Source organism: Helicoverpa zea, chromosome 19 (genome assembly GCF_022581195.2).
Source record: "Helicoverpa zea isolate HzStark_Cry1AcR chromosome 19, ilHelZeax1.1, whole genome shotgun sequence".
Classification (NCBI taxonomy): domain Eukaryota; kingdom Metazoa; phylum Arthropoda; class Insecta; order Lepidoptera; family Noctuidae; genus Helicoverpa; species Helicoverpa zea.
Genome location: NC_061470.1, coordinates 7,285,773 through 7,298,311, shown reverse-complemented (window position 1 = coordinate 7,298,311; position 12,539 = coordinate 7,285,773). Strand labels below are relative to the sequence as shown.

Below are 12,539 nucleotides of genomic sequence, written 5' to 3'. Positions count from 1 at the left end.
ACACACCCTGCACCATAGGTTAAGACGGCCCTGTAGGTAACAATTATGGTATTCTGTGATGTACGATTTAAAATCAGGCAGCCGCCTGATTTTGCCGCCCCCTGAATTTGCCGCCCGGGGCATGGGCCCCGGCTTGCCCCCCCCCTAGATCCGGGGCTGTTGAGGTCAAGAGGTTGTAGTCTAACCGTTAAATGACCGCTTATTCTTAGATTTTGCCAAACTCGAAATCTGAACCTGTCTCAATAATAAATGACAATCTCTTTCAAACGACTCAAAATCATATAAAAAGAGAAAATCCGTTATACATAAAAAAAAAACCGGCGAACAGTATGGTGTTGTCAGTTTAATTTGAATATTTAAATTAGGACATAGGTGATTAATAATCTTCAAGTAGGTAATCAAGTTTTATCGACTTACCTACTTGTGTAAACAATGCCACGTTTTCGGACATGCGTAAATGGAACTTTGCCCCATTGGCCTTCCGGTTCAAAAGTGTAGATCAGATTCCCGTGGAAATTATTGAACGAAAAGAAAAAAAAATATATAAAATAGGTAAGCATTAGGTACTCAGCTACATCCGGTTAGACTGGAAGCCGACCCCAACATAGTTGGGAAAAAGGGCTCGGAGGATGATGCAAGCATTAGGTATCCACTTGATACTTGTTTCAAAAGCTACTTATAAAGTGGTGTTACATTTATCTTTTAAGATCTTAACTGTATTACGCAGTCTTGACTGGACAGTTAGCTAATGTAAGGTTTTATTGTTCAACCACATATTTTAAAATGGTAAAACAGTTAAAAAACATGCTGACGCTTTTTTTTTAACCATGTTTCAGAGCACGTGTTTGAGGGTACCCACTACCCGATATACACATTATGACAGGAGTAGTAGGAATTACAGCAGGTTTTCCAACGTGACGAGTTAAAAAAAAAACTACCATTAAATTCTACATTGCCCATTTATTGAGCAAACATTTAATCCCAAAATATCACAATAATAAGAGTAAAAACATAATACTATATTATTTTAACTTAAACAATATTGAGCACTTAAAATAATAATATAACAAAGGTATGGAATCAACAATGTTAACACACACTGGCATTTCATACACACATTCGGACGGACGAAGTAAATCCCAAAACTAACTAACTTTGTTTCTGGAATCGGACATTTTTAATTACACATTTTTCTACATTAAACATTTTTCCCCTAAAGTGAATCCGCTGTTTTTCTACGTAGTGCCTTTCTTTCACGAAAATGATTAATTAATACGTAACACAGATCTTATTTCCTATATCATGAGCATTACCTTCAAAACAAACCCCTTCCTTAAACTTGTTCTATAGATATAAGTGTTGTGCTCTGGTCTGTTAATCGATATCGAGCTTTCTGAAAGCTCCTACTGTGCCGTATATATCGACATCGTTGACAGGAGCCGGGGCTGCCTTGCAGGCCTCGTTGAAGATGCGCAGGTAGGGGCTGACCTCGTCGATGCGGCGCCGCCACTTCTTCGACAGGACATCGATGTTTTCTTCCTCTCCTCCCCATTCGCGGGGCAACACTTGTGCCGGAATGTGATCCAGAAGTTCATCAACTTTCGGGTGCAAGTAGTACTGTAGAGATAGACAAAGATATTGAGATAAGATGTGGAAATAGAGAAATATTGGATAAGGATATAAAATACTGAAATTGTGGGAAAGGCAGTGGCGGATTAAGAGTATCCGAGGCCCTAAGCACAGAGCCTGTGTAGACCCCCTATTACATACTTAAATGGAAATAGAAGGTTGAAGAAATTGACCGAGCAAAGCGAGAGTGATGCACATGTAGTTTCAAATGCGCGAGCGAAGCGAGCGCGAAATTTTTTTCGGACTCGTACGGAGGTAAAATTTATCCCAAACGTACTTAATTTTTTGTTTGTTGACAAATGCAAAAACGAAGGCACATAGTTTCTGAATACGCGAGCGAAGCGAGCGCGAAATTTTAATTATTTTTATTATAAACTCAGAACCAAAATTACGTACAATGTAGCCCAAACGTACTTAACTTTTAATTTGTTGACAAATGTAAAAACGAGGACATATAGTTTTTGAAAACGCGAGCGAAGCGAGCGGGAAATCTTGATTATGTTTTAAGACTCAGAACTAAAATTTCGTAAAAGGGCTACATTTCAAACCTTCATTTCTTTCTGTTGGACAAGTAAGATGGATAACGTAAGATCGATAACAACGTCCGCGGACTTAACCGGTGGTCCGCGGACCACTTGGAATGCCTCCAGGCACCACCAGCCCACCACCACCAGGACCACTGATCTAAAGCATCCAAAATTTTCGGATATGTTTGTTATATTGCACTCGTAGTTACAGCGTGAGCTTCCCAACGACTGTACGATAGCGACTTCGGAACGCTATCGTTGCCTATTAATTCTTTGCCCAACGATGAGTAGAAGCCGAAAAAAAATTGTATAACAACTGCACAATTGAAAAAAAAAATCACTGCGATCGTACAACAATCTACAGCACTGCGACCAATCAAGTTTAGAGGCGGGGGTGTATGAAGGGTCACTCCCGAACTGCTCGCGCCTTGTGATTTCGGATATATTGTGGATGAATCTCGATAAAATGTAGGTATAAAATGAAACGCCAGCAGAGGATGGAGGCCCCTGGAGAACAGGGGCCCCAAGCACGTGCTTGTTGTGCTTATAGGGTTAATCCGCCACTGGGGAAAGGCTATATTAAACTGTAACGATTTGTACCTATTCCTCGGTTGTAATAGGTGAGAAGTTCAATACAATTGGATAGTTTATTACAAGAAATATTTTTATTCAGTAATGTTGTAACAGTCATTCATTGATAAGTAGATCGTTGCGTGGCGAGTAAACTGTATTCAATTTCCTTGATCGTAGGCGGTAGCTTAAACAACTTAGTTTCCTCATGTGTACTTAGTTGCCAACGTAATTATTACGTCAAATTATTATTTAAATAGAACTTGGTTACAAAAATAGAACAGGGTAGGAACAAGAAGAAAAACCCGGACATTACTGACAAATATTATAATTTTTACGCGTACCCGTCTCTTAATCTTCTCGTTGACGCAATTCCTCATGAGTGCCAGGGAGGAGGCGAGGAAGGGAGGTGAGCCCACTACGTGGATCCTCTTCAGCCGCTGAGGGTATGCAGCCTGCGCTAACTGGATGGAGCGTCGCACCGCGTTAGCAGCCGCCGCCACGTGCGCCACCACCGAACCACGCACGTTTGACACCTGTGGGTAAGAATAAGAAAACAAACTCGTTTTCATAATTTCATTCAAATCAGAAAAGATGATAAACTGACTAGATGTCTAAATATAAATGCCTTGTTGCCTCCTAGGTCAAAATGGCATATATTTGGAACAAACGGTGATAAAGCGAAGATGTAACATAAGGTTAAATTGCGTCAGATTAAATAAACTATAAGTGTTCCACAGGGAAGCATAATGGGCCCATCTGATTATTTGAAAATGAATCGAATCATTTTGAATTCTATTATTATGCAAAAGCGGATCGGAAATCTTTTGAATAATTTGAAGGTTACTCTTATTAGATACATCTATAAAAGTCACTGACCTGATACGGAACTATTTTCTAGAAAATAAACCTGTGATCGCTGTATTTAATTAGGATGGATTCACTAATCTGGTCCATACAAGGCGCGACGAAATTAACGTTTACTGTTTCTATATTGGGCTCTTTATGTGCTGCTCAGTCAACTTGAATGTAAAATAATACCTACAAACAATTCACATAATACTCAATTTTGGCCTAACTGACCTCATAGATGAAAACGTCTCCTCCGATCTGATGTTCGTCGTACATCCTGACGTCACTGGTGAGCAGTACTGCACGGACGGCGTTGGCTACGTCTGCCGAGCTCTCAGGGTATTCCGGTCGTATCCTGAAGATCGTGATCCTGTAGCCCTCATCTGTCAGCTTTGGGAGTACTACTATGTCCCTGTGAATGAAGATTATAAATCAATCAGAGTTCAGACTACTTCACAATGTTAAAATCAAAATAATAAGTATCAACATCGTTGTCTATCTAATTATGCGAAGTTGATTAAGTTTAAAGGTTGTCATCAGATAGAGAAACTGTCGGAAAGCAGAATGAATGACCACTGACTTTCTGTAACCTGTTTCTGTTTGATCCCGAGGCCGATTTTAAAAAGGAGTTGGTAACTCACATGAACTTGCAGACTTCATCGAGAGGAGGGCAGCTGAGTGAGCGATGTTCGTACAGATCTCGGAAGCGCGCCCTCGCCAGGCAGTAGGCCTCCAGCTTGGAGCGAGCACGATCCAGATCCATACGGCATCCTCGCACGAACAGCTCCAAGATGCGTTTGTCTGCAGAACAGAAGACATTTCAATGAAAAATTTGTATTTTCATAGTAGCTTAAAGCTGAAATCAACTCGTTGAAATTCATAAGAGAAGTTTAAGTTCAGAGTGTCTTATGTGAGATATAAAGAAGAATTTTCTACATGTTAAGTACTTCCAACATTAAGTATAAGACTCTTTTACGCACTGCTGGGTTGAACATTTTCATCTAAACTCGAAACCTTTGTGGTATTAGCCTTCTAGGACCCAATAATATTTCGCAATTTAAACAGAAGTTTGCAAAACGATGATAAGTAGTCATTTGTCAAAAAATATTTTTGGTAAATGTAGGTCCGAAAACCACGAGTGTGTAAATGTGTTGTGTACATGAAATATTATCAACACGCTATGACCATAGCAACGAATTTGCGAAGCGTCTATCGTTTCTATAGTTATTTGCTCTTCTAATTTTGTAGAATTTTACATAGTCTGGACTCAGTCCGAGAGTACATTGGGAACACAATACCTATGTATTAATTAGTAGTAGTAATGAGATGATTCTGGCTGATCCCCAATATGTCTACAACATCCCTAAGTTAGGTACCGTTTATGTATGTTTGTTGTTCTATCTGATAATCGTCTTATCTCTGGAACAAACACATCTAGCTATTAAACAATGTGATTCGTTTCCGTCGTTTCATCACACATTTGTGCCGTAATCCGCATATTTGCGTCACCAACAGATCAGCAATTATTTTCACTTCACTTCCGTAATTGTAGCAACATTTCAAACCTATTTGCTTTCGTAGCATATTGAGGAAAATGAGCCTCAGCAGTAGGTGGTACATAAGTATTATTGTTTCATTGCGATCAACGCCCGATTATTGCATTGTATTCTAATTCTTAGCATTGGACGCGAAACATGGTCATTCTTGCCTTCGTTCCTTTTGTAATAAGAACTGCATCGTTTAGTATGTACATTTAGTTTATGTCGCCTTTTCACGAGATGCTTCAGGTGCAGAGCAAAAATAACTAATTGGTCACATAAAATATCGCTCAAAACTTGGTTCTTATTTCGTTTTTCGAGTGTTATGGATTGTTGTTTTGTTTGTTATATATCGCTTCAAAGCGATAATACATATTTATGTACGTAAGACTCGTGTAACTTGATCATAAAAAAATATTGGTTAAAAATAAACTGAACATAAGTAGGTGTTGTTCGGAAAAGTACTACTTAATAGCGATATTGATCAGGGAAAAAGAAAAATCACGTTGTCTTTGACGTGTCAAGGTTATATGCTAATATTTTATAATGAAATAAACTATAGCGAACCAGTTTGGTGCTCTACCATGGTGTAGCAGCATTAGGTAGGTAGCTCTCTATTCCTTTTCCTTATAAGTACAACAACATAGTCTATTGTTCTTCAATGAGACCAGTCAGACCGGTTCCATTTGTCAATAGTTCTGGAAAATTGCTACTGACAGTTAAGTAAACGACTTAACAAGTTTCCATCAAGTTCGCTTAGCTAAAGTAGTGTTATATTAAAAACAACTAACAACGTTTAGCAAAACAACACTAAATTGTTACGATTGTAAATAAAGCACCTAGTCTCGAACCGTTTTTATTTTTTCTAACATTGCTTGTTTCTATATTCTGCGTTTATGTCTTTTTTGTAATACCGATTATTTAAAGGTTACTCGTAACACTAACATCCACTCTCTTGTTCATAACATCATGTGTTACATTTCTCAGACAATCCATCATCCACCTTTTCTTTAGACTTACATTAGTTTAATAAGAGACAATATGATATGGCAACCTACAACTAAGTAGATAGTACTACTACTACTTCTTACCTACTACTGTATTATACCCATATGATCGTATCACTACCTAGGTAGGTAGGTTTTCCAATTAAACTTGTACATTTTCTCTGAACTCATCTTGATTTAGCTACGTAGGTAAATCAGATATGCACTTATCCACATTACACAACCATCACGTACCTATTTGTTTGTAACATAATTGATACTTGTGTCAATATGGTGGTCTGTTAGGTCTGGACAACGTAACAGGCTAGTTAGTACTTTGACATATAATTACACGAGTATCACTAATAATAGTTTTGCAATTACAGTTTTTCGCTAACTTGGTCAAGGAGCGTCACTCGCGCACGTAACTTTGCGCAGGACATCGTGCGTATTATAATGCACCAAACGTTTTGGCGATGTGAGGAAACGTAAACGCGTAAAAGTGCTATTGTTTCGATCAATGGCGGTAAATAATGATGTTTCTTATTGTTATGCGTGTGATTTGGATCCATGATGAGGTAATTGTGTCAATTCGGTCACCATTGAGGCGAGTTATGGTGATGGTTTACGATTTAATGCGTGTCATTACTCATTCATTGCGAGTCGTGACACGGTGCCCGCTGATGCATTTCACCGATGCACACATCCAAATTGGGATTTGAACGATATTAGATGCGGTTGAGCTTTATATTGCACTTGCAACTGGCTTACACCAGCAGATCTGTTGCAATATAAAACTACTTGCAGTTAGTTCTGCAATTTCATTTCGAGTAATTCTCGCCGGTAAACGCCTACCTTTCCACGTTCCTGCGCCATAGATAGGTATGACGGTGGCCTAATGTCTAGATAACTGACCTATTCATTCATGTTTCTTCTAACAGTTATTAACGTCTAACGAGTTAACTTTAAATGGTTCCTAAGGGTATTCTAAGCTCAAGGCGGGAAAGTAAAGCATTTAAGCACAGATTACTATAATAGTTAGGTTAGGTAAAAACTGAATATGCGTGCACTTATTCAGGCCCGGCGCCGTAAGCGGGCGTGCAGCGCGTGCACAGCACGCAGGCGGCACGTCCTAGGGGGCGGCAAATCTAGCCAGTTATCACATAATATTTAAAAAATACAATATCTTTTTATTAATGATTTGATTTCAATATTTCCGAACACAGTAATAGCGCTAAGAATATTACTTACACTGCCGGTTTCAGTTAGGTACATCTGTTGAAAGGACATTTTCAAAATTAAAGATTCTTAAAAACGATTTAAGATCAACCAGTGGCGTAGCGTGGGGCAAATGCTATTTAGGGGGCGGCAAAATTAAACCAATAAAATTTCAGAAAAAGCCGCCCTAGCTTTGGTCGTCTCCTATCAATTTTGACTGTTTCACCCTTTACATCCCCAAAAAAATTAGCGCTCGCTGCGCTCGCGGCTCCATGTGAGATGTCGCATTTTATCTTTGTTTAATTGTTGAGGCATTCCGAAAAAACATTTTTCGCGCACGTCCGTTATGGCTTTTTATGATAATATGTTTACTTCATAAAAACTCTAAGGAAAAAATCGCGCTCACTTCGCTCGCGGCTTTTGCACTTCACTTCTGTGCATATCTTACTTTTTGACTTTGCTTTGTTTATTTACAGTGGTTTTTATTTGTTTTGTGTCCTTAGACTAAAAAATGTTCGCGCTCGCTCCGCTCGCGCTTCCTTACATATGACATGTGCCTTATAAGTTTTCGAAGGGAAACCCACCAAATAACATATTTTACTGACTTTAAACATTATTATAGATATTTAAGTGCGTTAGTTTAAGTTAATCACAATCTTTCAATACATAGGGGCCACTTAGGTAATGATTGCACTGCATTGATGCCCTAAGCCAGCGGTTCCCGAATTCTTTTGGCTTCGGAACCCTTTTCGTTTCACCATTTTTCGGCGGAACCTTAGCAGTAAACTAAAGAAGTAAATACACTTAGGTACGGCTCGTAGCGTATGGTAGCGCACCAAATGGTTATATGGTTAGAGGCATATTCAGTATACTCAGGCGTAGCATGGCTATCTGCCACACGGGCCAGAAAACAATTTAGCCGCCCTTGACTTTGTGTATTATGTGAATAGTTTTCAGTTTGAAGACAGACAAAGTAAACGCAAAAAGAAATAGATTGGGTTTGTACAGGTGCGAGGCGAGCGAGCGCGATTTTTTTTTTACTAAAAGAAGAAGTTCCAAGCACCCGCTAGCATTGAAAGACATTCAGAGGTAGCCGGTACGGCGAGCGAAGCGAGCGCGATTTTTTTTTTAGTTTAATTACCTACACAAAATAAACAAAACCACTGTAAATTAATAAGGTCTCAAAAAGTACAATATTCACACAAAAAAGCAAATGCAAATGAGTAAGAAGCAGCTAGCGAAGAAAGCGCCATTGCTTTTTTTGAATCAGAGGGATAAAAAATAAACATCAAAGGAAACCTCGACGGAAGAGCGCAAAATTTTTTCGGTGTTGGATACCAATTAAACGAACATAAAAGCATCACACGTAACATGGAGTCGCGAGCGTTGCGAGCGCGAAGCGAGCGCGAAATTTTCGGATTCATGGAGGTGCAAAAATAGGAAATAATTTTTAACCTTTGATTCATGGTAAAAATAGACACTGAAAATACTCGTATGCCGTGTCATTTCACGTCCTAACAAATGTATGAAAACGTATAATCCTGGCGATGAAATAAGCCCAAAAAATGTGGTGATTTTTGACCTACTTTGCCGATTTCCAAAGACCGGGAGGTATTAAGTTAATCTACAATTTGTAAAAAACTGAATTAAATTATCTGCTGCCGTGGCCACCTACATGGTGCCTAAATGGAATTTTGGAATCCAATATTTAAACAATTTAATTGAAAATAAATAATAATTTAATATTGTTAAAAGTGAAACGATTTACCATATGGAAATCTTGAATTTTCCACGGAACCCCTGAGGGCCTGTCACGGAACCTCAGGGTTCCGCGGAACCCCATTTGGGAACCGCTGCCATAAGCAATTGCTTAGTTTGCTTATGGGCTAACCCAGGACTGCTTAGGTTACTCTGAACATTTCAAGTAAATAAAAAGTTATGTGTAATGTATGTTATGTATTGCAATAGTTATTTATCCAAAAGTAGGTGGGTTTTCTGCAATCAGAGCGGTGCATGTACATATTTTTTTCTGTTGGACAAGTAAGATGGATATGAATTGGCGGGGGGGGGGGGGTCCGGACCCCCTGGATCCGCTCCCCCCCCCCCCTTATATATTTTTTGTCAAAACGTATGTAGTCGTAGGGCGGCACAATCAGTTTTGCACGCGGGCGAACAAACAGCTAGCGGCGGGCCTGCACTTATTGATAGATATGTATTTAATCTCCTGCATCATTTTGACACAATTTCCTGTTATGACATTTGCCATCACGTACGTAAACACTAGAAGAGGACCTGTATTTCATCGTGTAGGATCATTTATATCGAGTATTTTATTTTCGTAGTGATTCTAGTGGTCGTTTTGAACAGTATATTACAAATGCTAAGCGATACATTATATTTTATGGCTAACGCATTAAGAGCTAATACCTACTTCTACTATGCATTAGCTGAGTGCACTGTATAAGTTAGTGCCTCCGTTCCGCCTCTCTATCGCACAGAGGGCTTTGCAAATTTGTATTATGTATCCATGAATAAATATCTACTTTATAACAATAGGTATACCTATAAACACCTATCTATATACTTAGTACAGTGAGCAACAAAAGTTTGTTACATTTTGATTTTGTTACTTTTGTTGCTGACCGTACCGCGCTCGTCTCGTATACAAAAAAAATATGTACCAAAAATGTGTGTTTGTGTATGTGCAAAAATAATCTGTTATGGTTTAAAAAATACGGTTTTAATTATTTTGCTCATTGGAAGATACTTAATTAGATCGAAGATAAGTACATAGAATAACTAGGTATATCTACCTAATCTAGGTTTTGTCCGGTCGCGGCCGGTCGGTCCAGTCTCGCGAATGGTTAATGCCCTTGTTGGACTGTTTCAATTACATTAGGAACAGAAATTCTTAGCTCGGATGTGTAAGTACTTTACTTAATATCTAAACACGTAATATAATATATAACCTAACAGTAAGGGGCGACATGCAGGCAATTTAAGAGTTCTATGCATGCAAATTAGTCTACCTATCTAGAAACAATCTATGGGACTATAGGAGCAAACTTGCAACATTACGATATGTAAAAAAACACTATCATTAAAACCATTAAAGTAATATTTGTTTTCGTCTACTTTAATTAGAATTTAATTCCCATTTAACCACGGTTATCTGTATCATGATGAACTTATTTTGAGTTATAGTTTGTTTATTAGGTAAGCCAAGGGTAATTTCAAATACTTAGTTACATCTCTAGCTAAACAGGTTTTGTTTTCAATAATAGCTCTAATCAAATTATAGGTACCTACATTAGGTATACCTACCTATATTTTATAATTATTTTTTTTACTTCTGCGGTTTTAAAGTTTTAATTAACTATAGTGTAGGTACCTATATGATGTCCGACCTGTATGATGAGTGATGTTGCCGTGCCACCTGGGTAAGGTCAAAGACCATCTTTTGTATAAATGACTCGATCTAATCAAGTCTATCCAGATTCCTAAAGCCATATATTTGTATTATAAGTTATTCACATCACCAGACTAATAACTCGATATTAATAATACCTGTCAAGTCCGTTTGTGGCCGTGCAGATATTAATCTGATAATAAAATTATTACACGCAAGTCATAAATTATTACTTAGCCATTAAATTATAATATGCAGGATGCGTAATTATGGGTTAGTGTCTCTAGCATTAATTTAGCAATTTGGACCACCAAGACTAAACGACATTCGAAGTTCAGAAAAAATATATTGTAAAAAGTTTGATTCGCAGTTTCGTACCAGTAGGTACAATTCGTGGGAAAACTCCCGAAGTAAAAAAAGGGGTTTTATATGTTTGACCGTTATGTGTTTTGCGTGCCTGTCTGGCTGTCAGTCAGTGGCACAGTGGCCCTTTTAAACGGATGATCCGGTTCAGCTGCGGTTTTTTAGAGTTAAAGGCTGATTTCCTGGAGTTCTCTTTTGTTTAAAGCGACTCAGACGTTAGTAACTTATCATGAAAGTTGCCTCAAGGCTGCAATCGCTAGTAATGCTAGTATTAAGTGATAATCAAACTCCTCAGTATGAATTATTTTACAGGTTTTGCTTCACGTGATAACGAAGAAAATGTTTCCACTGCCCCATTTTTTTTAATACCTAAGGAACATTTTTGGTAGCCGTTGTATCAACTTACCAACATTTTCAGGGTCTGGCAGGTAGGGCGAGGCGGCCAGCATGCTCCGCAGGTCGCGCACGCCGCGCTCGATGTCCCCGGGGGCCTCGCCCAGCTCCTGCGCGATCAGCTCGGCCTGCTTGCGCGACGGGCCCTGCAGTAACGCCATCGCACTACACTACGCACGGGTACACGACTGTACAAGCTCCGACTCGCTGCTCTAATTCCGACCGCTAAGATTGCGTACTCCAGCTGAGTAAGGACAAAACTGCGACCGCATAGCGCGAACCACCTTTTATAATCTACGCGACGATGTTTAGATTACGTAAAGGACGATAAGAGGCGATAGGCTTGCTCGCCGCAGACGCGCAGGCAACAGAGACCGGCTACTGCGCCGTACACCGTGTCACATACTATGATATTTTAAAAATTACAAAAAAGTTTTCATGCCTTTTCCAATTAAATAAGAGGTAATTAAACATGAATTATTATAGGTATGATTAATTCTTTTGTTCCGTACGCTCAATACGTGAGATTTTATGCAGTATTTGTTTATGTTAACTTAAATGTGTGTCAATGTAAAAGTCAAGAGTATCGAAATGTGATGAGTGGGTAAATAGCAATAAACGCACGTGACGCGCGCAATTACAATAAAATTGAGTAAATATAAGTACTTTTTGAGAAATGTAATCTTATTAAGTACTGACCCCCCAATAAACTCCAAATTAAATCTCTCATCTTTTTTTCCGACTGTGAAGCCATTTAAATTCAAAATGGGATACCATTCAAATCCTGATAAGCCGAATATCTTCAATATATCATGTAAGATCTGTAAATAGCATGAACCAAACTCATAAGTCATTTAATGAAATAATACGGGTTATTCTTAGGAATGTTTAATTTTAGTTTACAGATAAAATATATTCTCGAGAACATCTCAGTGTCTCAAAACTAGACACTAAACCAGCAAAATATTTTGGCACAAATTTTGAATAAGTAGGTAACTATTATACAGATTACCTTCTTACCTAATTGAAAAGGGTTGATTGGCCAGTCGGGCAA

The 12,539-nt window shown here is 38.6% G+C and overlaps 1 protein-coding gene across 1 annotated transcript; it reads right to left on the bottom strand.

Moving 5' to 3' along the window:
• Positions 1 to 940: 940 nt before the first annotated feature.
• Positions 941 to 11,750, bottom strand: LOC124639843 (alpha-tocopherol transfer protein-like). The gene is made up of 5 exons (XM_047177344.1): positions 11,499 to 11,750; positions 4,220 to 4,379; positions 3,810 to 3,990; positions 3,071 to 3,262; positions 941 to 1,617 (listed from the first exon to the last, which is right to left on the bottom strand). The coding sequence occupies exons 1-5, from the start codon at positions 11,644 to 11,646 to the stop codon at positions 1,375 to 1,377; spliced, it is 924 nt and encodes a 307-aa protein (XP_047033300.1). The 5' UTR covers positions 11,647 to 11,750; the 3' UTR covers positions 941 to 1,374.
• Between the last annotated feature and the right edge of the window lie 789 nt (positions 11,751 to 12,539).

Coding starts and splice junctions, on each gene's coding strand:
- LOC124639843 (XM_047177344.1), bottom strand. CDS start 11,646: ATGGCGTTACTGCAGGGCCCGTCGCGCAAGCAGGCCGAGCTGATCGCG. Junction 4,380..11,498: donor GCCAGACCCTGAAAATGTTG/GTAAGTTGATAC, acceptor TCTGTTCTGCAG/ACAAACGCATCTTGGAGCTG. Junction 3,263..3,809: donor GAGACGTTTTCATCTATGAG/GTCAGTTAGGCC, acceptor TCTTACCCACAG/GTGTCAAACGTGCGTGGTTC.